Genomic DNA, 27,231 nt, shown 5'->3' with positions numbered 1-27,231 from the left:
ATTTAGCCGCCCAGTCTCCCAGTCTCGTAAGGTCCTCTTGTAATTTTTCACAATCCTTTCGCGATTTAACGACTTTGAATAACTTTGTGTCATCAGCAAATTTAATTACCTCGCTAGTTACTCCCATCTCTAAATCATTTATAAATATATTAAAAAGCAGCGGTCCTAGCACGGACCCCTGAGGAACCCCACTAACTACCCTTCTCCATTGTGAATACTGCCCATTTAACCCCACTCTCTTGTTTCCTATCCTTCAACCAGTTTTTAATTCACAATAGGACATTTCCTCCTATCCCATGACCCTCCAATTTCCTCTGTAGCCTTTCATGAGGTACCTTGTCAAACGCCTTTTGAAAATCCAGATACACAATATCAACCGACTCCCCTTTGTCCACATGTTTGTTCACTCCTTCAAAGAATTGAAGTAAATTGGTCAGGCAAGATTTCCCCACACAAAAGCCATGCTGACTTGGTCTCAGTAATCCATGTCCTCGGATGTGCTCTGTAATTTTGTTTTTGATAATAGCCTCTACCATTTTCCCCGGCACCGACGTCAGACTCACCGGTCTATAATTTCCCGGATCTCCCCTGGAGCCTTTTTTAAAAATGGGCGTTACATTGGCCACCCTCCAATCTTCCGGTACCACGCTCGGTTTTAGGGATAAGTTGCATATCACTAGCAGTAGCTCCGCAAGCTCGTTTTTCAGTTCTATCAGTACTCTAGGATGAATACCATCTGGTCCAGGAGATTTGCTACTCTTCAGTTTGCCGAACTGCCCCATTACGTCCTCCAGGTTTACCGTGAAGTCAGTAAGTTTCTCCGACTCGTCCGCTTGAAATACCATTTCCGACACCGGTATCCCACCCAAATCTTCCTCGGTGAAGACCGAAGCAAAGAATTCATTCAGTCTCTCCGCTACGTCTTTGTCTTCCTTGATCGCCCCTTTTACCCCTCGGTCATCCAGCGGGGCCCAACCGATTCTTTTGCCGGCTTCCTGCTTTTAATATACCGAAAAATATTTTTACTATGTTTTTTTGCCTCTAATGCTATCTTTTTTTCATACTCCCTCTTCGCCTTCTTAATCTGCGCCTTGCATTTGCTTTGACACTCCTTATGCTGTTTCTTGTTATTTTCAGACAGTTCCTCCTTCCATTTTCTGAAGGCGTTTCTTTTAGCCCTAATAGCTTCTTTCACCTCACTTTTCAACCAGGCTGGGTGTCTTTTGGACTTCTGTCTTTCTTTTCTAATTCGCGGAATATGTATGGCCTGGGCCTCCAGGATGGTATTTTTGACCAGCGTCCACGCCTGTTGTATAGTTTTTACTCTCTCAGTTGCCCCCCTAAGTTTTTTTTTTTAACGTTCTCCTCATTTTATCATAGTCTCCTTTTTTAAAGTTAAACGCTAACGTATTTGACTTTCTGTGTACAGTTACTTCAAGGTTGATGTCAAAACTGATCATATTATGGTCACTGTTATCAAGCGGCCCCAGTACCATAACGTCCCTCACCAGATCATGCGCTCCACTAAGGACCAAGTCTAGAATGTTTCCTTCTCTTGTCGGCTCCTGCACCAGTTGCTCCATAAAGCTGTCCTTGATTTCATCAAGGAATTGTATCTCTGTAGCGTGTCCCGATGTTACATTTACCCAGTCTATATTTGGATAATTGAAGTCACCCATTATTATCACATTGCCCATTTTGTTCGCGTCTCTGATTTCTTTTATCATTTCTGTGTCTACCTGCTCATCCTGGCGAGGCGGACGGTAGTACACTCCTATCACCATTTTTTTCCCTTTTATACATGGAATTTCAACCCACAGTGATTCAAAGGTGTGATTTGTGTCCTGCTGAATTTGTAATCTATCTGAGTCAAGGCTCTCTTTAATATACAATGCTACCCCTCCACCAGTCCGGTCTACCCTATCATTACGATATACTTTGTACCCCGGTATGACAGTGTCCCGCTGGTTATCCTCCTTCCACCAGGTCTCAGTAATGCCTATTATATCCAATTTTTCATTTAGTGCAATATATTCCAACTCTCCCATCTTATTTCTTAGACTCCTAGCATTTGCATATAGACATTTCAGAGTATGTTGTTTGTTCTTATTTGCATGATGCTTAGTACCTGACACTATTGATTTGCCATCTTTTGTCTGATCTTTAGTTGTATTTAAGGGCACCTGGCCTACCACGGTCTGTTGTGCAACCTCACTATCCAGAAACCCTATCTTCCCTGTTTGTGAGGTATCTTTGCAAGATACCTTTTCCCGAACCATGCGCTTTTGAGCGACTGTCGGCCTTCCCCCCATTTCTAGTTTAAAAGCTGCTCTATCTCCTTTTTAAATGCCGACGCCAGCAGCCTGGTCCCACCCTGGTTAAGGTGGAGCCCATCCTTTCGGAATAGGCTCCCCCTTCCCCAGAATGTTGCCCAGTTCCTAACAAATCTAAAACCCTCCTCCCTGCACCATCGTCTCATCCACGCATTGAGACTCTGGAGCTCTGCCTGTCTCTTGGGCCCTGCACGTGGAACAGGTAGCATTTCAGAAAATGCTACCCTAGAGGATCTGGATTTGAGCTTTCTACCTAAGAGCCTAAATTTGGCTTCCAGAACCTCTCTCCCACATTTTCCTATGTCATTGGTACCCACATATACCAAGACAGCGGACTCCTCCCCAGCACTATCTAAAATCCTATCTAGGTGACGCATGAGGTCTGCCACCTTCGCACCAGGCAGGCAAGTCACCAGGCGATCCTCACGTCCACCAGCCACCCAGCTATCTATATGCCTAATGATCGAATCACCAACTACAACAGCTGTCCTAACCTTTCCCTCCCGGGCAGCACTTGGAGACATATCCTCAGTGCGAGAGGATAGTACATCCCCTGGTGGGCAGGTCCTGGCTAAAGGAGTACTTCCTACTTCACCAGGTTGATGCTCTCCTTCTAGGAGACCTCCCTCCTCCAAGGTAGCACAAGGGCTACTAGACTGGAGGTGGGACCTCTCTACAACATCCCTGTAGGTCTCCTCTATGTACTTCTCTGTCTCCCTCAGCTCCACCAAGTCTGCTACTCTAGCCTCAAGAGAACGGACATGTTCTCTAAGAGCTAGGAGCTCTTTGCATCGGGCGCAAACATATGACATCTCACCAACTGGGAGATAATCATACATGTGACACTCAATGCAAAAGACTGGATAGCACCCCTCTCGCTGCTGGACTGCTGACTCCATCTTAGTGTTTTTGAGTTTTCCAATATTTTAAAACTTGCTACAGTATTAAGGATATTAGCCTAATATAAAAGTGTCTTTTACTTTATATAGTGTATTGTATGATTTTAGTATTTCCTTCTTAGATGGTAATGAAATGTATTTAAAACTCTATAAAAGCACTCCTTGCTTGTTACCCTAATTACAATAACTGACTATAAATGAGGAGTTGTCTTAGGGGTGGGTGGGAATACTAAATTAGATCCTGGAGTGGCTGTTAGATTCTATCTGTTAATGCTGTGGTACAAGGCTTTTAAAACTAAGTGGAAAAGACTATGGAGATTAGCTGTTTTCTGTTAGCTGTTGAAATTTGCTTTTTAAGTTTGCCTAACACTAACCTACAATTCCTCCTTTAAACCCCAATCTTTAAGTTCCCAAAGCACAAGCAAAGTAGTGTTCACTTACCAGAGAAATGTCCTCTTCTCTCAGAACTTGTCAGAAAGAAAGTTCAGTGGGACCTTCCCTCTTTATATACTTTTGAATCTAAGGGGCCTCTTTTGAGCAACCTATGCAAGTATTCTACTTCCCCCACACCTTAATTATCACTTAATTGAGGTCACTGGATGAGATAACTCTCCAGCAGCCAAGGAAAAGAAAAATAACTGCCGTTTAGAACAAAGGAGTTCCTACCTCTAAAAAAGGTTTCAGTTTAAAACTAGGTCACTGGATGAGCTAACTCTCCAGCAGCCAAGGAAAAGAAAAATAACTGCCGTTTAGAACAAAGGAGTTCCTACCTCTAAAAAAGGTTTCAGTTTAAAACTAGGTCACTGGATGAGCTAACTCTCCAGCAGCCAAGGAAAAGAAAAATAACTGCCGTTTAGAACAAAGGAGTTCCTACCTCTAGAAAAGGTTTCAGTTTAAAACTAGGTCACTGGATGAGCTAACTCTCCAGCAGCCAAGGAAAAGAAAAATAACTGCCGTTTAGAACAAAGGAGTTCCTACTTCTAGAAAAGGTTTCAGTTTAAAACTATGTGGAAAATGCCTATTTCTAGAGAAAAGTTCAGTTTAAAACTGTGTGGAAGGGGTTTGTACACTATGGCAACTAGTTAATGGTGCTTGCTTTTCTCTCTCTCTCTCTTTTTATTCCTCTAAACTAGGCCTTGCTTGCTTTTCCCCCCCTGTCTCTCTCTCTTTATTCACCCTCAATACTAAATTAGATCCTGCAGTGGCTGTTAGATTCTATCTGTTAATGCTGTGGTACAAGGCTTTTAAAACTAAGTGGAAAAGACTATGGAGATTAGCTGTTTTCTGTTAGCTGTTGAAATTTGCTTTTTAAGTTTGCCTAACACTAACCTACAATTCCTCCTTTAAACCCCAATCTTTAAGTTCCCAAAGCACAAGCAAAGTAGTGTTCACTTACCAGAGAAATGTCCTCTTCTCTCAGAACTTGTCAGAAAGAAAGTTCAGTGGGACCTTCCCTCTTTATATACTTTTGAATCTAAGGGGCCTCTTTTGAGCAACCTATGCAAGTATTCTACTTCCCTCACACCTTAATTATCACTTAATTGAGGACACTGGATGAGATAACTCTCCAGCAGCCAAGGAAAAGAAAAATAACTGCCGTTTAGAACAAAGGAGTTCCTACCTCTAGAAAAGGTTTCAGTTTAAAACTAGGTCACTGGATGAGCTAACTCTCCAGCAGCCAAGGAAAAGAAAAATAACTGCCGTTTAGAACAAAGGAGTTCCTACTTCTAGAAAAGGTTTCAGTTTAGAACTGTGGGGAAGGGGTTTATACACTATGGCAACTAGTTAATGGTGCTTGCTTTTCTCTCTCTCTCTCTCTCTCTCTCTTTATTCCTCTAAACTAGGCCCTGCTTGCTTTTCCCCCTCTCTCTCTCTTTTTATTCACCCTTAATACTAAATTAGATCCTGCAGTGGCTGTTAGATTCTATCTGTTAATGCTGTGGTACAAGGCTTTTAAAACTAAGTGGAAAAGACTATGGAGATTAGCTGTTGAAATTTGCTTTTTAAGTTTGCCTAACACTAACCTACAATTCCTCCTTTAAACCCCAATCTTTAAGTTTCCAAAGCACAAGCAAAGTAGTGTTCACTTACCAGAGAAATGTCCTCTTCTCTCAGAACTTCTCAGAAAGAGTACACATAAACTTATCCATAGTGTCATATGATGAGCCGTATAATATAACAAGGATCCATGATGAAAGTGTGAGAGCAGACATGGAACACTGAATTGTAACCACGATATGTTAAAGAACACAGTGAGGCTGGCCATTTCCTGGAGAAGCTATAGTAAAATGGCAAGCCTCTGTTGGGATTGCAGTGCCATGCAAAATAAGTGTTCATGGTGTTGTTAAAGGTGTTTAGTGTGGTTAACAACATACTAATACACATCCTAATAGTGCAATATTAAAGTGAAAATAAGAAAAAATGTCATAAAGGAGGTTTTTTTGAGATCTATGAATGAAAAAAGGTCATGAAAGGCAGCTGATAAGAAAGGTCTCAAGAAGTTTCTAAGTGACCATATATACAGCTGGCCACTGACTGCTGAGGTCTTTTTCCTACTGATTTAAATCGCTCAAGTTTAAATTTAAACTGTATATTATTATTACAGCTGTGAGCTTTGGCTCAAGGTCTGAGACTTTGGTTCAGGATCTAAAATGAGGAAAAATCTTACAGGCCCATGTCTTTAACCTGAACTTCAGTGTGATTGATCTGTTGTGACATTCTGAGGCAGCAGAATGAGGCACGGGCGTGAGTGGAAAAACAGAGTATCATCGTTTAGCAACATTGTGGTTACAGATGTTTTTGAAAAACAGAACAAGATGGCACCTCAGGAAGATGACTTAGTCTTCCAGTAAAAGCTAGTCTATTGTTGACTTTTCCAGTAAATACTAATCAACTCATTAATTACCATAACCAATCAGTGTTAACCATTATATTAGAATATCCAATAGATGAGCTTGTTCTCAGATTGTCTATGTATGACCTGTTATGTTAATGAGCGCATATAAGTGATTGTACTTCCTGCTTCAAGAGAGAGAGAGAGCCACAGCTGGTACCTTTGAACCACCCGAGCTGCTCTCTCACATGAGAAACCAATCAATTGTATCTGAATTTGCAAGTAATCCAAGTGCTTTCTCATAAATAGCTTTGAGTCTTTTATATCTACTAATTGGCTTTGGCATTAGAGACTCAGTCCCAGAGAACACCTATGTGTAGTTGTGGTACTATATTCCCATAACTAATTGGTTGTACATGACACGTGTATATTCTTTGGAGTGTCAGATATAGAGGTAATTTCATGTAGCAATATTCTGTACTCCCAGTGAGATATCACTGATGTGTTAATTGTACAAATACTTGATGAGGTATCTAATAAAGAGCAAACTGACGTAGCCTTGGGTGATTTGTTTACTCCTAGGTATTGGTGGGTGGACTACCGTCTTGGTAGGGATAAATATACCTTAAAAATTAAACAATCACAATAGGGCATCTTTTTACAATTTTGCTGGTGCAATTAGCTGTTTGCCCTGTAGTTCCATTCTTTTTGGTGGATTTAGTTGGACACCATTGTGCCCAAAAAAGGAATTTGTTGGGACTGAACAGTTGCTGAGAACATTAAATTAGGGTTTAATTGTTCTAGCCAAATCAAAAATGCATCTAAAACTGTTCGAGAAGAATTCCATTGCCAAAAAATATCATCAATAAATCTCTTCCAAACAATTATATTTTGAAACCAATTAGTCATACAAAAAGTTTTTTCAAATTGAGAAATGCATAAGTTTGCCACATTTGGAGCCATAGCTGTACACAGAGTTGTGCCAAACACCTGTAAATAAAAATAATTGTTAAACACAAAATAATTTCTAGTAAGTACTAAAGAAGCCAATTGTAACAAAAAAAATGGACACTATTCACTATATAAAGTTTGCTAGAGGAGTAATGAACAAGACAGCCTTTCTTTTGCTTTGAAATCACCAGTAAATCCCCAATCCTCAAAGTAGTGCCACACGAAAGTCGGCGCACAGTCGGGTTTCAGGTACCGCGTTTTTGAGGAGCATTGTTTGTTAGAAGCAACATGGCTTAGGAGAGACATGTGGCTGCATTAGATAAGTAATCTGCCAACTTGGGCCTCCTTCCTAGTATAAGGCAAATTGCTTTCCTTCTACAGTGACGCCTTCAATTCCAGTACTGTACTCAGCTAATAATTTTCCATGAACAACTTCATTAGTCACCTGAACCAGAGCATTCTGAAGTCCAGCCTTTTCCTCTAACTCAAATTGCTCTTGAATCAACTCAAAGTCCAGTTTGCCAGTCCTTTTGTAACTTCTGACTCTTCCTTAAGTTGCCCTGCCCTGGTTTTTGTCTGGACCTGAAGCCTTGTTTTGTGAGCTTATAATTTAAATGTTTCTTCGCCTTTGTTTTGTCTTCTTTAAGCTGATCCTCCCGTATACACTTAAGTTTCTCCAGAGAAATTCTTGATTGAGAAACCCAATCTAGTTGTGTAGCTAGACCCACCATGTCATCTATCTATCTATCTATCTATCTATCTATCTATCTATCTATCTATCTATCTATCTATCTATCTATCTATCTAAACATTTGATATACTGCAAATTGATCCTTGACAGGCGACTAAGCGGTTTACAACAATAGTTAAAATAAAAAAAAATTCTGGGACTGCTGATGAAGGTGAAGGAAAAGGAGGGAATGGGATAGAAGGGAGGGACAAGGGGGAGGGATAGGAAAACAGAATATAAGGGCAGAAAGGAGAAGAAGCAGATAAAAGGAGAGAGACAAGGTTCATGTTAGAATAGAATCAAACGAATCAGAAATAAGTTAGGTTTTCAGAAGAGTCTTTAAATACGGCAAAGGAACGGATATAAGTGCAGAAGGGACACTTCCAGAGCTTGGGGCCCAGATAGCTAAATGCAGTGTCACGAGAGAGAGAGATGCAAAGCAGATAAAGAAGGGACACAAAGAAGACTGATGAACAGCGTGGACACCTGGAGGGGGGCATAGGGAATGAACAATTTGTTCAGATAAGGCATGGGGAAAGCAATGTTTAAAGACTAACATGGGAATCTTGAAACGAATGCCGGCACAGACAGGAAGCCAGTGTTCTAGGCAAAAAGGAGGAGTAACGTGGTCAAAACAATGTGCACAGTGAAGAAGTTTAACAGCGGTAGACTGAATCAATTGGAGGCATGTGATTGAGGAGAGAGGAAGACCAGCATAGAGGGAATTACAGTAGCCAATACAAGTAATCACCAGAGCCAACAACAGAGAGCGAATGGATTGCGGGGGGGGGGGGGGGGGGGGAACTGATGAACAGAATAAATATGATGGTGTGTGAATAAAGAGAAATGAACTCTAGAGTCAATCTGTGCTTTGAAAGTGAGTCTGGAATCGAAGATAACACATAGAATTTTGACAGAATTGTGAAAGGGAAGTGGCTGGGAACCAAGGAGGGGAGCAAGCGGAAGGGAGGTGTGAGGACTAGAGAAGACAATAGGTTTGCATTTACAAGAGTTTAGAAAAAGACCGTGATCCCCCATGATCCCTGAGCCAGATAGAGACAGCAGAAAGACAAGAGTTCAGGACAGTAAGAGGAGCATGAGGATCGGAGACACGGTAGAATATCTGAATGTCATCAATGTAGCAACAAAGAAGACAATCCAGTTCCTGAATGAGCGTAAGGAGAGGTGAAAGAAAGATATTAAACAAGGTTGGAGAAAGAATTCCTGTGGGACATCTGATCGAATGGGGAAAGAAGGGGAGTGACCCGAATTGTGAGTGAATTGAAAGGAACGATCTCAGAGGTAACTTGAAAAACACACAAGGACAGAGGCAGCAATACCAATGTCATGACGACGGCAAACAAGAAGAGTGTGATCCATCAGGTCAAATGCTGAAGAACGATAAGAAAGATAACTGAAAAATTGTGGTCCAGGTCAACATGGATGGTATAAAGTGCCAGAAGGGTTTTGGTGCTGTGATGGGAGCGAAAACCAGACTGATAGGGCCGAGCAAGGACAAGTTTGTCCAAAATTTTACTGAAAAAAGGAAAGTTAAAAATGGGATAAAAATTACTGGGGTCTAGGTGTCGGGTCCTCGAGGCAGAACCAGAATTCGTGAGCTCTTGGGCCACTGCCGAGGAGCGGCAGGCAAGACCACCCTAGAACTGGATATACAGAAGAGCAGGACTGGAACTCTGGACTGGAGTAGTACTGAGGCAGGCAACTAGAACAAGCAGAACAGGAATAGCTTCACCTGCACCTGGCCACCGTTCCTCCGGAGTTGAGCTCCGGAGTGCGGGTGGCCGACAGGACTTGCAGGATACGGCAGGAACTGAAGATCCAGAGGACCCACCCTGGGTCTGGGATACACGAGGGAGGCTGGGCACGGAACTGGACTATGACTGAAAGCTGCATGCAGCCACTAAGTCAGAAACACAAGACAGACTAAGGAGATACGATGTACACAAAGGCTTGGCAGGAGCAGGGGGCAAGGAATACACTCAGGTTAAACACACTAGCTAGGCAGAGACAGGATTCAGGATATACACTCAGGATGTACACACTAGCTAGGCAGAAGCAGGGTTCAGGATATGCAGACAAGCTTGGCAAAAGCACACAGAGTATCAGGGTTCAGGCTATAGTCATAGACAGGCAGCAGGCAAAGAATATCCAGGTTCAGGCTGTAGTCAGAGACAGGCAGCAAGCAGAGAATATCCGGGTTCAGGTAAGAGTCAGAGACAGGCAGCAAGCAGAGAAGAATAAACCATGAGCTAACTGAGTCTTTGGGCAGGCAGTTGGCAGAGGAATTAACCAGGGATAACAGGGTCAGGGCTGAAGCTTCAGACTCCAAACACAGAGAGAAAATGGCTGAAGCTTCAGACTCCAAACACAGAGCAAGGTAATAGAAGGACTAACAGTCCACAGACACAGAGCAGAAGGGCAGAGCCCACACAGAAGGACTAGCAGTCCACAGACACAAAGTAGCAGATGGGCAAAAGCCCCAGAGATAGGCTAAGTAGCAGTGCAGCAGTGCACTCACTAACCTGACAACCTATAGCATAACACCATGCAAAGGCCCTGAATGCAAGTACCTACTGCAGGACTAATGATGTCACCTACTGCAGGACAGGAGCAGGGAACACACTCACACCAAGGAGAGGCTTGGAACACTTAGGAAGTGAACACACAGGAAGGGCAAGCAGGAGCCATCTTGGAAGCTGGAACAAAACAAGCGGGAGCCATCTTAGATGCTGGCTCCTCAGAGAGGCATAGCCCACACAGGTGAAGTCTAGTGAAGCAATCAGCACACAGAGACAGAGACAAAACTAACACAGAAACAGACAGGAGCCAGCACAGATGCTGACCCCCAGAAATAAGGTAAGTCTGAGGGTGGTCACGACCACAGACGTAACACTAGGTGAGATTTCTTGAGCAGAGGGTAGGCCAAGGCATGTTTCCAATGTGTGGGAACAGTGCCAAGGGACCAGCAGGCCTGAAGTAAAGGAAGAAGTACTGGGAGGATGTTCGAGAGTTCTGTAATCCCCTTCTGGGAGTTCTCTGAGTGAGCGCCAACAGCAGTGAGAGCTAGTGCTTGAGACTGAGGATGGATAAACTCCTTCAGGCACAACTGAAGTAAGGGCTGTGGCCAAATCCCAGAAGATACACCAGCCAAAGACTTGACCTTAGAGACTGCAGGCTGTGAACTGTGCCCTGTATAGTCAGGCCTGTAACAAGGAAAACCTGCTGTACCAGACCAGCATACACCATCTGATGAAGATAGAGAAAGTTTGGAGTGTTCTACTCTACATATATCACTGGAAGAGTTCAGTATCTCTACCTATGTCTGCTGATGGAAGGACACAACTCATCTGTCTGGACTGATTTCTAGCAGGATGATAAAAGATTTTTTTTTTTTTTTTTCAGGGAGCAAATGACCTGGTATATAACATAAGTAAACCAGGCAAGTTTTTGCATTTCTGATGCTCTGCTGAGCTGGGGTTGCATTTGTTGCAATAGGTAGTGCTATGCCTCTCTGACACATTGTAGTAGTCAAGTCATGCTGCAGGCTAGCACATGAATGAGTTGGAGGTATAAGCTGTAAGCCAAGCACTGGCTTTTGTTAAAAGGAGTGCTTCAACATGAAGTACAGCATTCCCTGGCTGTTTCCCACTTTCTGATGTATCCTGCATTGATTTTCTACGCAGGGCCCAAAGTTATTTTAAGCGTGTTTGTCAGCAGTCCCAGTATTTCAGAAGTATGGCAGAATTGTAGGCCTTTTCTGATGGCAACTGATTTTTAGGTGCTTCCTGAAAGAACTGGTCCAGGGTAGTTTACTAGATAAAAACTGCTGATTCTTTATTTCCGATTTCTGTCTGCATGTTGTCCTATTTTATTATGCTTAATAAATAGTTTTGAAGAGGGCATGTCTTATTGTTTTTCTATTTTTGGCCTCCTATTACAAATACGCTTACCTCCCTTGGTTAATTCTGTTATGTGCTTTGAGCCTCGGCTGGAATGGAAGGTGCTTTCAAGGCTGAATTATTCGGAATGACTTGTGAGCTAGCAGAGGTCACACAGCCACACAACACATGCTTACTGTCCCTCCCACAGGATCTGAGTGCATCACCTTGGCACTGTGTGTGAAGTTTGACAGCTTCATGAGAGAAGCAGAGTTAAATCATAACATGCCAAGCCCACCAAAACTCATCGGTCATCTTATGTCCCATTCTCCTAGCGTCCTTCACTCAGTTTTCCAGCTTCATTGTTTGGGGTGCTATACCTTTTTCCCTTGGTCACGCAGTATAACAACATGCTATTTTTTTTGCTTTTGGTAAAGTTTTAGGTAGATTTAATGGGAAGCACACAATCCATTTTAGTTTCACTTCTGAATGAACTTCATTTTTCTAATTTTACTTTGGTGGAAAAAAAGTTTAAGTTGAAAGAGAAAAGGGAAATACGAGGAATTGGATTTATAAATAGTTTGGCATTATCCAGTGGATAAAGTAAATTTTGAATAGATTCATGATGAGTCAAGGATATCAGGGTACCTCTTAAACGTTTAACTGGCTTTTTGAAGAAATTCAGAGTACAGTCATAGGTTTTGTTGTCTATGAATTATTGAGAATTTATACCATAGTAACATAGTAAATGATAGACTAAATTTGCTGTGTTGGAATTTGTCAACTGTGGGTACATGCAAATATAAATTCCCTTATGCAACCCAACATCAACTTTCGTTATTCTTTTTGTATGACATTCTGCTACTTCATTTCCTATACTCATTGTGTTTATAACTGATTATGCATTATTTTTTTACATAATATACATTATAATCTGCTTTTAGCCTTACCTAAGGAAAAGCAGAATATCAAACAAATAAACATAAAATGTAACACACACACACACACACACACACTTAGCCTTTTTCTGAACTTAAGATAGTTGGGCCCATCTCTTAAATCACTTATCAGCACATTCTAAAACAAAAGCCTGGCCATCAAAAGGCAGAATACCAAAGCTTGTTCAATCTCATTTCAGCCACTGGAGGAATAACTAAGCACTTCGAAAACGCTCAGCCATTCTGTAGGTTCCAGATGCTTCAGTTATTCATCCAGTGGATGAAATGAGTTTGACCAAACTTCAGAATTCTGCTTTTTTTTTTTTTGTGGCCGTTCCTTTGTTTTAACGTGCTGCTGATTGACAGCGAGTCAGACTATCTTTAGTTCAGAAAAATGCTGAAGTGCTATTTGTTTGTCTGTTGGCACAGTTCAGTAGTCATTTCTTGGGCTGGTGGAAGCCAAGTACAGTGAGATGGACTAGGACTGCAATGTGGTTGGTACAGAGGTGCTGTAGATTTTAATGTCTGGAAGGGTGACTATAGGAAAATTGATTTGGCCTGAGATGAATTTCTGTGTGTTTATATACTGGATAATACAGTATATAAATACTAAAGTATAATTTAATACTGTGCTGATTCTCAGTCAGTTAAAAGACAAAAGAGGGAACGTGGCTCAAACCCTGCACTTGAATCTTAGCCAAAAGTTTGAGAAACAATTGTTTACATGAGGCAGATAAAGTACAGTACTGAATTATTAAGCCCCGACCTCTGGAAAAAAACAAAGCACATGTTCTAAATACTGTCACCATGTCACTGAATGATGAAATAGCAACAATATTTAATATTGGTACAGCATGATGACAATGTAGTGTAGGCATAGCAAAGCCTAGCAATGTCATTGATTTCTTTGTCTGCTCTTCATGTTAGCTTGTCACTCTGCATTTGTTATAACTAGAAACAATAAGAATTTCTTCTGCGAAGCTGTGGATGTTTTGTCCTTATTTCCTTTGCTATGGCTCTAATGCAGTAGTATTCACGCCCAGTCCTTGAGGACTGCCAACTGGTCCAGTTTTCAGGAAAAGCAGACACAATTCCTCAAAGAACTGGAATAGATTGTCAGTTGGCCCAAGAGCAAGTTAGCTTCAAATTAGTCCCTAGAGTATTTGGGTATAGTGTTTTGATACTAGACAGGCCAGGATATTTCTGTTGCCCTCACAGATAGATAAGCTACAGGCACAGATATGGGGGGTTCTTGAATGTATCCCTTCTGTCTGCTTGGGATTACATGCAGGTATTGGGATCCGTGGTAGCAGTGTTGTAGGTGGTCCCTTGGGCAAGGGCTCATATGTGCCATTACAGGTAATCCTCCTCATCACTTGGTCTCTGAGAGATGAATGTTATGATGAGAGGATTTATCTGTTAGAAGCTGACAGATAGAGCTTGCAGTGATTCCTCAGTAGAGCCAATCTGAAGAGTGGACCTGCCTCTCCAACCCCCTTTCTGGAGCATTCTGACCACTGATGAGAGACACACTGTTTAGGGCAGGTAATGGAGCAGAGAATCCAAGGAGCTTATGTACTTACTAGTAAAAAAGGCCTGTTTCGTTATGAAATGAAACAGGCGCTAGCAAGGCAATCCCCCACCCTTCCTCGCTGTCTCACTCTGTCCCTTCTGAGTTCCATACCCCCCTCCCACCCAGTTCAAGGCCAGCCTGCCTCCTTCCTCCCTCCTCCCTCCTAGTTCAAGGCCCCCCTCCCTCCCATCCACCCACCCATCCACCCATCCATTTCAAGGCCTCCCTCCCACCCACCCATCCATTTCAAGGCCCCCCTACGCCCCTCCCACCGAGTTCCAGATTCCCCCCTCCCTCCGATTTCAACATCCCCCCTCCGCATTATGGACCCCTGGACCCCCCCCCACCGGGACCCCCTGGACCCCCCCTTCCTGACGAAAACATACAGGATCGGCGGCTTGAATCCGTGTTGAAATGGTCATTTGAAATCTCGGTTCTCGCTTTAAGGACGTCCATATGCAGTTCCTATGCTGCCCGGGCCTGCCTTTCTTGGTTACAACAGGCAGTGGAACAGCCTGCGGATGGTGCAGAGTCCCTCGCTGAGGTTGCACCGCGGATGGAGTTAGCCCTGTCATTTTTGGCTGATGCCCTCTATGATCTGGTCAGAGCTTCGGCTAAACAGATGTCTGTGGCGGTTGCGGCCCGCCGCCTTCTATGGCTACAGCATTGGGCGGCTGACATGGCCTCTAAGCACAGGCTGGTGAAGCTTCCCTTTCGTGGCCACCTGTTATTTGGAGAGGAGCTGGAGAAGATTGTGGAAGATCTGCGGGACCCTAAACTCCAGCACTTACCCGAGGATAGGCCGAGGCCTTCTTCCAAGGGTTCTGTGTGGCCCTCCTCTTCCAGACCTCGCTTCCGTGAAGCTCGCAGGTTTCGCCCGGGGCGCTCTGCTGGGGTTTCTCAACGTGCCCGTTTTCAGCAGAGGAACTCCTTTCGCTCGGACAAGCGTTCCACAGCGGCCGGTTCAAGGCCTGGAGTTCAGGGGCAAGGGCTCATATGTGCCCATTACAGGTAATCCTCCTCATCACTTGGTCTCTGAGAGATGAGTGTTATGATGGGACGCCGGTCCATTCCTCGATTCCTGCAGTAGGAGGACGTCTTTCCCTCTTTCTTGAGGAATGGACCAAGATTACCTCCGATCAGTGGGTCCTGGACCTGATCAGAGAAGGTTACCGATTGGAATTCAGCGCCCCGGTGAGAGATGTGTTTGTGGAGTCCCGATGCGGTACTGCCGTCAAACGGGCAGTGGTAGAGGAGACCTTGCAAGTCTTGTTGCACCTTGGAGCAGTGATCCCTGTGCCTCCCGCCGAACGCGGCTGCGGTCGCTACTCCATTTACTTTGTGGTGCCTTGAAAAGGCAGGTCTTTCTGACCGATCCTCGACTTAAGGTCAGACAACGAGGCTCTAAGAGTGCGACATTTTCACATTGAAACCCTGCGCTCTGTCATTGCGGCGGTACAGCCAGGAGAATTTCTCACATCTCTAGACCTAAAAGAAGCTTACTTGCACATTCCTATTTGGCCCCCGCATCAACGGTTTCTCCGGTTTGCGGTGCTGGGAAAACATTTCCAGTTTCGGGCCTTGCCTTTTGGCCTCGCCACAGCTCCCTACACCTTTTCCAAGGTTATGGTGGTAGTAGCTGCTTTTCTCAGGCGACAGGGTGTCCGGGTTCACCTGTACCTCGACGACTGGCTCATCAGAGTGGATTCGGCAGACTAAAGTCGTCTGGCCACAGCCAGAGTGGTCTCAGCACTGCAATCTATGGGCTGGGTCGACAATATACCCGAAAGTCACCTGACCCTCTCTCAATCTCTCAAATATTTGGGGGTCCTGTTCGACACGGCCTTGGGGTTTGTCTTTCTACCCGACCAAAGGCGGTGCAAGCTTCAGAATCAGGCCCGTCTGCTCCTGAGGATGCCTCGCCTGCGAGCTTGGGACTTTGTCTAGCTGCTGGGGTCGATGATGGCCACTTTGGAGGTAGTGCCATGGGCAAGAGCGCACTTGAGACCTCTGCAGATTGCCCTGCTTCAACTATGGTCTCCAATGTCCCAGGATTATCAACGCAGACTCACAAGGCTCCCTGTGGCCCGGCTCAGTATGGAGTGGTGGCTCTCCGACAGCATGCTGCGGAGAGGAATGCCGCTGGCGCTTCCCTCTTGATGCCTGGTGGTAACTGATGCCAGCCTGGTCAGCTGGGGAGCACATTGCAAGGGAAGCTATGCCCAGGGCCTGTGGACACCCGCGGAATCGGGGTGGTCCATCAATCGCTTGAAACTGAGAGCAATATCCCAGGCTCTTCTGGCCTTTCACAAGACTCTGGAGGGGCTGGTTGTCAGAGTTCTGTCGGACAACACGACAGCTGTGGCCTACGTAAATCGACAGGGCGGCACTCAGTGCAGAGCACTGGCCGTGGAGGCTGCTCAGATTTGCCACTGGGCCGAGCTACATCTGCAGCTTCTGTCAGCAGCTCACATAGTAGGTCAGAGCAATGTGCAAGCCGATTTTCTAAGCAGGCATCAAATCACCCAGCGGAGTGGGAACTGGCAGACGAAGTGTTTCTTCAGATCTGTGCCAAATGGGGAACGCCCGTAGCGGATCTAATGGCATCAAGCGCAAATTCCAAAGTCCCGTGCTTTTTCAGCAGACGGAGAGATCCTCGGTGGGGTTGGATGCCTTGGCTCAACCGTGGCCTCAGGGCCTCCTGTATGTGGTCCCTCCTTGGCCCTTGATAGGGCGAGTCCTCCTGCGAATTCGGCTACATCAAGGAGTGGTGATTCTCATTGCCCCGGATTGGCCCAGACGGCCGTGGTACGCGGACCTCTGGCGGATGCTGGTGGAGGCCCCTCTTCCTTTGCCTCTGGTACCAAACCTGTTGATGCAGGGCCCAGTGACCATGGAGGATCCCTGCCGCTTTGGTCTTACGGCATGGCTCTTGAGAGGGCACAATTGAGAGACAAAGGCTATTCTAACAGTCATCTCCACTCTCTTGCAGACCCGCAAGCGGTCTACTTCCGTTGCTTATGCTCGGATCTGGCGCCAGTTTGAGGTGTGGTGTGTTTCAAAGGCGATCACACCCACGAGGGCTATAATCTTGCCAATACTGGAGTTTTTGCAGGATGGTCTACAAAAAGCCTTGGCCTACAATTCCCTGTGAGTGCAAGTGGTAGCACTGGCATGCTTTCGAGGGAAGGTCTCTGGCCTTTCCCTGGCTGCTCATCCAGACGTTTCCCGATTTCTAAGAGGGGCACTCCGGTTTCGCCCTCCAGTGCGGCTGTTGTGTCCGGCTTGGAACCTGGGGCTGGTGTTGAAGGCGCTCCAGTGTTCGCCCTTCGAGCCGCTGAGGCGCGCGTCAGAGAAGGATGTGACTCTAAAGACAGTCTTTTTGGTGACCATAACTTTGGCGAGACATGTGTCTGAGCTCCAGGCTCTGTCCTGTCAAGACCCCTTTCTGCAATTCTCAGAGTCCGGAGTTATGGTGCGTACTGTGCCTTCCTTCCTGCCTAAGGTGGTTTCAGCGTTTCACCTAAACCAGCCCATATATCTGCCCTCCTTTACTAGGGAGGAGTTTCCGGAATCTTTTGGGCAGTTACATCTTCTGGATGTTCGCAGGGCTCTTTTGCAGTATCTGCAAATGTCAAATGACTTCAGGACCTCTGATCACCTTTTTGTCTTGTTGTCAAGTCCACGAAGAGGGTCTCCGGCGTCTAAGGCCACTATAGCCTTTGCCTCAAGGAAGTCATTTTTTCTGCATATCTGCTGTCAGGGCGGTCTCTGCCTGACGCATTTAAAGCACATTCCACGAGAGCAATTTCCTCTTTGTGGGCCGAAACAGGAGCACTCTCTCTTCAGGAGATCTTTAGTGCGGCGACTTGGGCTTCTAAGCTCTCCTTTGTCCGGCATTACAGGCTGGATGTTGCAGTGAAGCAGGACGCGCAGTTTGGAGCGCAATTGCTTGCTCGGGGAGTGACAGATTCCCGCCCTAACTAGGGAGTGCTTTTGTACATCCCATCAGTTAATGGATTCATCTGCTTCTGATGACAAGGAAGGGAAAATTAGGTTCTTACCTTGGTAATTTTCTTTCCTTTAGTCACAGCAGATGAACCCATGATCCCTACCTGTCTGTTTATTTGTTCAGTTGTTTCCTGCAGACATGTTCCCTCATTGGGAGAAGTTGGAAAACAGTCTTCAGGATTTCTGTTCTGTTACAGGAGGTTGAGATCGTCCCTCCTTTGTGTGATTATTGCTCCTGTTCTGGGGCATTCGTTTGCTGTGAGGAAAGTTCATGTTATTCTACTTTGAGGATACACTCTGCTTTGGAAGTTTCAAATACTGAAGGCAGATGGAGCTAGCTGTCCATAGAGCACTACGGTATTTCAGTGTTGTTTATCTCCACCTGCTGGTAGGCGGACATAACCATCAGTTAATGGATTCATCTGCTGTGACTAAAGGAAAGAAAATTACCAAGGTAAGAACCTAATTTTCCCTTACATTGGCTACAATCCAGTCTTCAGGTACTATGGATGATTTTAACGCAGGTTACAGATCACTATCAGCAGATTAGCAATTTCATGTTCAAGTTCTTTCAGTACCCTGGGGTGTATACCATCCAGTCCAGATGATTTATCACTCTTTAAATTGTCAATTTGACATAGTACACCTTCCAGGTTCACTGAGATTTCATTTAGTTCCTCCACATCTCCACGCTTGAAAATCATTTCTGGTGCAGGTAGATCTCTTACTTATTTTTCCATAAAGACTGAAGCAAAGAATTCATTCAGTCTCTCTGCTATGAAATTGATCTCCCTGACTGTCCCTTTTGCTCCTTTATGATCTAATGGTCCCCCACCATAATGTGTACTGGTTAAGCAAAATAGAAATGATAAAATTTAATGAATTAAATATTATTTTGATGGCTTAGTCTGGAGTAGCAAACAAATGACTGATTTCTCTTTCCTTAAGCTTGGGCAAACATTATAATTAAGGAGTGTTGAGTTTTGTAGGTCACAGTTTTTCCAACATGCTAATAAAGATTAGTCCCAGGAAGCCACACTAATTTATTTCTACCTGCCTGTAATTTTATTTTCTTTACTGGCCTGAGAGAAAAATATGAGGCAAAGACTTGAACCCATAAATAGTGTGCTGAACCACTGGGAGAAGTGATAATCATATGCCCGCTGATGGTGGGGCAATTGAATTTAATTGCATGGAACTGTGATGAATATAAATAAGGATTCTAATCCTTGGGAAGGTTTGGGATGTGTGTTGGAGACACTATGCAAAAATCCTGGGAATCGTAATTTGCCCTAAGTATGTCCCATATTTTTGTGGTGGTATTGAACTATGTTGTGTGAAATTTACAGAAGGACTGACTGGGTATATTTATAATTCATTTTTATTTAATATTTTTAAATAGATTTGTGAGAAACGGTACAGGGAAGAAACACAAGAAGGATTATTTTAAAAAATTACAAGCATTAAGATAGACAACATGTGGTAGATAAACCAAGGTATAAAAACAGGATGAACTGAAAATTTTGTTGCAGGCAAGTGAAAATCTGACTATCAAAGACAAGAATTAGACACTGCCATTGTGGTCATTTGTATTAATCTATGATCCGAACATATGTAGATTAGGGAAGAAACGCACCTGTCAGTCCTCAAATCCCTTCTGATATCTTCTGAAAATTTGAATAGGACACCAAACATAAAAGTTACTAGGGTGACAGAAATGTATATATGTGTGCACAGTGCATGTGTCTATAAAGTCAATATATCGGAAAATAGTGCTTAATCAGCAGTGATGCTGCAATCTCCATGTTTCGATTAAGCAGACTAAGTTTGAAGAAATGAGTGCAATTGATAAGTTAATGTCTCAAGCGCTCTATAACAGCAATAACACACTTCATTGGGAGACCGCCATGAGGTTATCAATGCCTAAAATAAGAGAATGTGCCAAGCAATTCCTAGAAATAGTGATTGACTTAGTTACTGATTTATGATGCATTTTCTACACCTTGGTTTAATAACTTAATATATAGGATATATATTAGCACAAATAAAATATCCCTTTGCTGTGACCTACAAAAGGTCCTTGAAAATTTTTTAAGCATTTTCCATTAACAGATCCTTTCTTTTCTCCTAGTACCTGGTTATGGATTACTACGTTGGTGGAGACCTGCTGACACTGCTCAGTAAGTTTGAGGACAGGTTACCTGAAGATATGGCTCGATTTTATTTGGCCGAAATGGTGCTAGCAATTGATTCAGTACATCAATTACATTATGTACACAGGTAAGAGAAAAAGAAACTTTCTACTGAGCAAAATTGCTCTACAATTTTGGAAACACTTTGAACATGCTTTGGCTGTTGCAGTTGTTCTAGAAAGTCTGTTAAAGCTATCAATTTCTTAATATGTTGAGTTGAACTTCATTCAAACAACAGGATGCTGACACTGTTTTCCAATTATTTTCATCTGTGTTGCAATGAACAGAGTTCTAAAGTGTATTGCCTGCTAATAAATTATTGGTTTAGATGTTAGTTCAAATGAGGTATGTGATTTTTCTTTTCATAACTGTCCTGTACATGGGCTTTTTAAATTGTGAATTTTATAGAGAACACATGGATGCTCCGTTCTGGTTATGGCTTGTGGAGATTAGCTTCCTTTTCATCCTACTACACGAGTCCAGACCAATGGATTGTGTTGCCCTAACAGCACATATAGGAGGAGCAACGGAATACGTCCAGTGACATTACTAGTAAAATGACTGGTACATGGGTATTGGATCATCCCCCCCTCCTTTTGGTACTGAAGGAACAAACTCCATGAAACTTATGAGTTGGGAATCACAAGGAGCACATTTATCCCCTAAGAGGCAGCAGAGATTTCTTGTGATTTGGGAGGCCTATTTAAACAAGATTTCACCAATGGCGCGTAGCCAGATTCTGAATAGATTCTCATTGGGGCATTGAAGACGATCTAACACGGAGTAGAGTCAGGCACGACACAAGGGAGAGGGGAAGGTACAGGTGGGAGTGAGGATACTTAATCAGCGTTAGGCAGGTAGAGGTCTAAAGAAGGGTGGCCTCGCCCGCAATATAGATTTTTAATGACTTAGTTTCTTTTCATTTGTTTGGTATGTTTGATAGTGGGATGGGGGAGATGTCCAAAGAAGTGTGGTGTGTTCAGTTTATTGGTAATTGTGGTAGTTTATCCCACAGATAGGATTATAATATTTTGTGGGGGGGAGGAGTGGACGGGAGTTTTGGGAAGAGGTGGATAGGGTGGGGTAAAAACAGTTAAAACAGTTATGAAAGATTGTATCCTGTTACACCTCAGAAATGTATCTTAGGTTGCTTAATAAAGTAGCCGTAGACTAGGTTTATCTTCTGGATCCTCAATACAACATGTTGAATGTAAGAATAGAGAGTAAGGGGAGGTTTACAATGGGTGAGGGTTGAGGGGATAATGTGAAAAATTTGATGATGGAATGTATCTTACTGTTTTTATTATACATGTTTTGTTCTTGGAATTTTCATATACATTTGTGGATTGTAAAGTGGTTATTGCATTATCAATAAAATTGTTGAAACTAAAAGGGCTGGTACAGCCTGCAGTTTTTCAGCATGTCTGGCACAGGTTGGATTGCTGCAGTAGTTTTTCCCATAGGTGCCCTGTATAAGAGGCTAGGGAGGCTACGCCTCCCCAGCCCAACCGTGACTTCCCCTACCTCCTCTGTCAGTATCTCCTGCCCTCCTCGAATTCGAGGCAGGAACAGAAACAAAAATTGTATCTTCCTCTCTCCGCCGGCACCCACTCTCAGCTCACTTCTTTTCTTACCTGACTGTCTGCCTGACTCGCTATCTCCCTAAGGCTCCTTCCCCAGTGGTTCTGAGCACTGAAAAAAAAAAAAGAGCTGCTGGTACAGAGCCACGTGTTGCAAAACTCACTCACAGGCTCACAGCCAGGCTCTGGCGGAGCCTCCTTCTGTGACACACATCCTGCTGCCGTTCCGGCAGGGTCTGGCTGTGATTGAGCCTGTGAATGAGTGTTGCATCATGCGGCTCTTACCGGCAGCCTCTTTTTTTTTTTTTTTAGTATTCAGAATCGCTGCGGGAAGGAGCGCACCTTTGAACTGTGGGGGGGGGGGGGGGGGGGGGGGGGCTGTGGTTTTGAAGCTGTGGCGGGAGATGGGGGAGCCCAAGGAGGTTAGATTGAGAACAGGAGACCTGTGAAGATGTGATTTCATGTGCCCTAATGAAAGGTGAGTTTAATTTTACTTCCATGTAATTTAAATATAGTCCATCTTAACTTTGTAACACCAGGTTTCCTAAGGCAGATTACAATAGCTATTAAGATGAGCCCATCAGGAAAAAGGATATGCTCTCTGAATTTGGCCATCTCTATTGTATAGAACAGTGTGGAAAAATGAGTACAAACTACAGAGTTTATAACTGCAGATGACAGCAGATGCTGCTCAGGTGTTAATGCTGCACCAATCAGGAACTTCCTGCCAGTGAGGATTTCACATTCGGTCTGCTCCCCTACAAACAGGAATCTGAGAGCACCCCAGTTTGGACAACTAGCTGATTGACCTGATTTGGAAGTGGATTCAAGGGAGTCAAAGGCAACAGTGATCTGCCTGTTAGAGCGTCTCTGCTGGGTGGTGAATTATATCAAGTCAGTTGGTCCCCTCACAGGTGCTAGAGTACCTCAGAATTCGCTTTGACACCAGGCCAGGTAGCTGTGTTCCTCCCTGTGGAACAGATGCGCAAACTACAGTTCCCAAAAAAGGGAACTTTGTGTGCAGGAGGCTCCTCGTGCCTGGGACTACCTTCAGCTTCTTGGGTCCGTGGAGCTGGCAGCGGGTGCCATTTTGGAACAGCATGGCACGACCCCCGCTGAGGCGGAGGGGTTTGAGCCTGGAGGGGAGCCTTGTACGAAGGCTAATATGAGAGCCATTTTCCCTGGACTGGAACCGGGAGACCAGGGTGAGCCATTCTCCCCTGAGTTTGTTTTGCTGCTGCATAAAGCATTTATGTTAAAAAGAGCTCTCCCGCAGGGGTCTCAATCGGCCCGGCTGCATGTGTGCCCTCCAGTGGAGCCCGGACTTGAATTGCCGTCAGGTGCATTTTCCCCTGACAGATGGCCACAGGACAAGCGCAGAAGGGTGGATTCCCCTTCAGAGAGTGGCGCACCCCCTGTTTCCCCCCCGTGGTTGGGATGTGAGGAGGGGTCTGGCAGGCCCTCGTGGTCTGGAGAGCCAGAGGAAGGTGCGGGATTGCCACTGGATCCAGATGATCCTTCCGCGGTGAGGATTTTACACCGCGATGAGCTGCCAGCGCTTATTTCTAGTACATTGCAGGCCCTCTCTATTGAAGATCCTGCGAGTGCTGAAGTCTCCTCTGCTAATCCAAGGATGAGAAGTACTAAGAAGTCTGCTTGAGCCTTTCCTTTGCATGACTCCATCCAAGAGCTTATTTCGGCTCAGTGGGCTGACCCCGAGGGGCCTTTGAAAGTTGCCAGGGCTATGGGGCAATTATGCCCTCTTAAGTGAGGAGCATTTGGCACGACTAGCTGTGCCTAAAGTGGATGCCCTAGTCACGGCTGTGACAAAGAGAACTACCTTCCCAGTTGAAGGAGTAGTTGCCCTGAAGGACATGCAGGACCAACGCCTTGAATCAGCTATAAAGCGGTCCTTTGAGATTTCAGGCCTATCCTTATGGGCGTCTGCTTGCAGCTGTTACACTGCCCGAGCCTGCCTCACTTGGTTGCAACAGGCAGTGGAACAGCCCGGAGATGGAGCGGAGCCCCTTGCGGAGGTGGCACCGCAGATGGAGTCGGCCTTGTCTTTCTTGGCTGCCGCCCTTTTTGATCTGGTCAGAGCTTCGGCTAAGCAGATGGCTGTGGCGGTGGCGGCTCTCTGCCTGTTGTGGCTACGACATTTGGCGGCTGACATGGCCTCTAAGCAAAGGTTGGTGAAGTTGCCCTTTCAAGGCCTTCTATTTGGTGAGGAGCTGGAGAACATTGTTAAAGGCCTGGGGGGATGCTAAACCCCAGCGCTTACCCGAGGATAGGCCGCGGCCTTCCTCCAAGGGTCAGGCGGTTCCCTCCTCTTTCAGACCTTGCTTCCGTGAAGCTCGAAGGTACCACCCGGGGCGTTCTGCTGGGTTTACTTCACGTGCCCGTTTTCAGCAGAGGAACTCCTTTCGCTCGGACAAACGTTCCGCAGCAGCTGGCTCAAGGCCTGGAGTCCAAGGGCGACCCTCTCATTGATGGTGTGCCGGCCCTCTTCTCGCTACCTAGGACGACTTTCCCTCTTTCACGAGGAGTGGGCCAAGATTTCCTCAGATCAATTTGGACCTGATCAGAGATGGCTACAGAATAGAATTCAACGCCCCGGTGAGAGACGTGTTTGTGGAGTCCAGATACGGTTCTGCCGCCAAAAGGGCAGCGGTAGAGGAGACCTTGCAAGGCTTGATTCACTTAGGGGCGGTGTCCCCGGTGCCTCCCGCCGAACACGGCTCCGGCCGTTACTCCATTTACTTTGTGGTGCCACGAAAAGGAGGGTCTTTTCGGCCCATCCTAGACTTAAAAGAAGTCAACAAGTCTGTAAGAGTGCGGCATTTTCACATGGAAACCCTGCGCTCCGTCATTGCGGCGGTACAGCCAGGAGAGTTTCTCACGTGTCTGGACCTGAAAGAAGCTTACTTGCACATTCCTATTTGGCCCCCGCACCAGAGGTTTCTGCGTTTTGCGGTGATGGGAAAACATTTCCAGTTTCGGGCTTTGCCTTTTGGCCTCGCCACAGCTCCCTGAACCTTTTCAAAGGTAATGGTGGTAGTAGCTGCTTTTCTCAGGCAAGAGGGTATCCGGGTTCACCCGTACCTAGACAACTGGCTCATCAGAGCGGACTCGGCAGTGGAGAGTCATCAGATAACAGCCAGAGTGGTCTCAGTGCTTCAATCTCTGGGCTGGGTCATCAATTTGGCCAAAAGTAACCTGACCCCCCTCTCAATCTCTAGAATATTTGGGGGTCCGGTTCGACACAGCCTCTGGGTATGTATTCCTACCCGAGCAAAGGCGGTGCAAGCTTCAGAACCAGGTCCGTCTGCTCCTGAGGATGCCCCGCCCGCGAGCTTGGGACATAGTCCAGCAGTTGGGGTCGATGACGGCCACTTTGGTAGTGGTGCCATGGGCGAGAGCGCACCTGAGACTTCTGCACTGTTCCCTGCTTCAACGATGGTCTCCAATATTTCAGGATTATCAATGCAGACTCACATGGCTCCCTGCGGCCCAGTTCAGTAAGGAGTAGTGACTCTCAGACAACATGCTGAGGCGAGGAATGCCACTAGCGCTCCCCGATTGGTGCCTGGTGGTAACAGATGCCAGCCTGAAGGGCTGGGGTGCACATTGCCGGGGAAGGCATGCCCAGGGTCTCTGGACACCCGAGGAGTTGGAGTGGTCCATCAGTCGCTTGGAGTTGAAAGTGATATTCCAGGCGCTTCTGGCCTTTCAAAAGCCCCTGGAAGGATTGGCTGTCAGAGTTCTGTCGGACAACACGACAGGAGTGGCCTACATAAATCTACTACTACTACTACTACTACTAGTACTACTATTTAGCATTTCTATAGCGCTACAAGGCGTACGCAGTGCTGCACAAAGATAGAAGAAAGACAGTCCCTGCTCAAAGAGCTTACAATCTAATAGACAAAAAATAAAGTAATCAAATTAATTAATATGTACAGGAAGGAGGAGAGGAGGGTAGGTGGAGGCGAGTGGTTACGAGTCAAAAGCAATGTTAAAGAGGTGGGCTTTCGGTCTAGATTTAAAGGTGGCCAAGGATGGGGCAAGACGTAGGGGCTCAGGAAGTTTATTCCAGGCGTAGGGTGCAGCGAGACAGAAGGCGCGAAGTCTGGAGTTGGCAGTAGTGGAGAAGGGAACAGATAAGAAGGATTTATCCATGGAGCGGAGTGCACGGGAAGGGGTGTAGGGAAGGATAAGGCGGCACTCAGTTTCAAGCACTGGCTGCAGAGGCCGCTCAGATATGCCACTGGGCCGAGCTACATCTTCAGTTTGTGTCAGCAGCTCACATTGCAGGTCAGAGCAACGTGCAAACCAATTATCTAAGCAGGAATCAAATCGACCCAGAGGAATGGGAACTTGCAGACGAAGTATTCCTGCAGATCTGTGCCAAATGGGGGACACCCGTAGCGGATCTTATGGCCTCAAGCGCAAATGCCAAAGTCCCGTGCTTTTCAGCAGACGGAGAGATCCTCGCTCGGCGGGGTTGTATTCCTTGGCTCAACCCTGGCCTCCAGGGCCTCCTGTGTGTGTTCCCTCCGTGGCCCTTGATAGGGCGAGTACTCCTGCGGATTCGGCTACACCAAGGAGTGGTGGTTCTCATCGCCCCGGATTGGCCCAGGAGGCCGTGGTATGCGGACCTCCAGCAGATGCTTGTGGAGGCTCCCCTGCTGTTACCTCTGGTACCGAATCTGTTGTCACAGGGACCAGTAACCATGGAGGACGCCTGCCGCTTTGGTCTTACGGCATGGCTATTGAGAGGGCGCAATTGAGAGACAAGGGATATTCCATTAAAGTAATTTCCACTCTCCTACAGGCCCGCAAGCGTTCCACTTCCGTGGCTTATGCCAGGATTTGGCGCCAATTTGAGGCTTGATGTGCTCATGCGGGCTTCTGTCTCGCCGATACTTGACTTTTTGCAGGATGGTGTACAAAAAGGCCTTGCCTATAATTCCCTGCGTGTTCAAGTGGCAGCCTTAGCATGTTTTCGAGGGAAGGTCGCTGGCCTCTCTCTGGCTGCTTGTCTGGATGTGGCACGGTTTCTCAGAGGGGTGCTTCAGCTCCGTCCTCCCGTGCGAGCTCCATGCCTGGCCTGGAACCTGGGGTTAGTTTTAAAGGCCCTTCAGTGTTTGCCCTTCGAGCTGCTTAGGCGAGCTTCGGAGAAGGATGTGACCCTAAAGACTGTCTTTTTGGTGGCCATCGCATCGGCGAGATGGGTGTCTGAGCTCCAGGCGCCGTCCTGTCGAGACCCATTTCTGCAATTCTCAGAGTCCG

General features: G+C 45.7%; 1 protein-coding gene across 1 annotated transcript in view; it reads left to right on the top strand.

Moving 5' to 3' along the window:
* Positions 1 to 27,231, top strand: part of LOC115465558 (serine/threonine-protein kinase MRCK alpha-like) — an 806,479-nt gene that overhangs the window by 273,986 nt on the left and 505,262 nt on the right. Inside the window, 1 exon segment of the mRNA XM_030196108.1 lies at positions 20,299 to 20,447. Within this exon segment, the coding sequence (XP_030051968.1) occupies positions 20,299 to 20,447 (149 nt within the window).

The sequence above is a fragment of the Microcaecilia unicolor genome, chromosome 3, assembly GCF_901765095.1.
Source record: "Microcaecilia unicolor chromosome 3, aMicUni1.1, whole genome shotgun sequence".
Taxonomy (NCBI): domain Eukaryota; kingdom Metazoa; phylum Chordata; class Amphibia; order Gymnophiona; family Siphonopidae; genus Microcaecilia; species Microcaecilia unicolor.
Note: the sequence above shows the minus strand (reverse complement) of the source record. Positions and strands in the feature narration are given on the sequence as shown.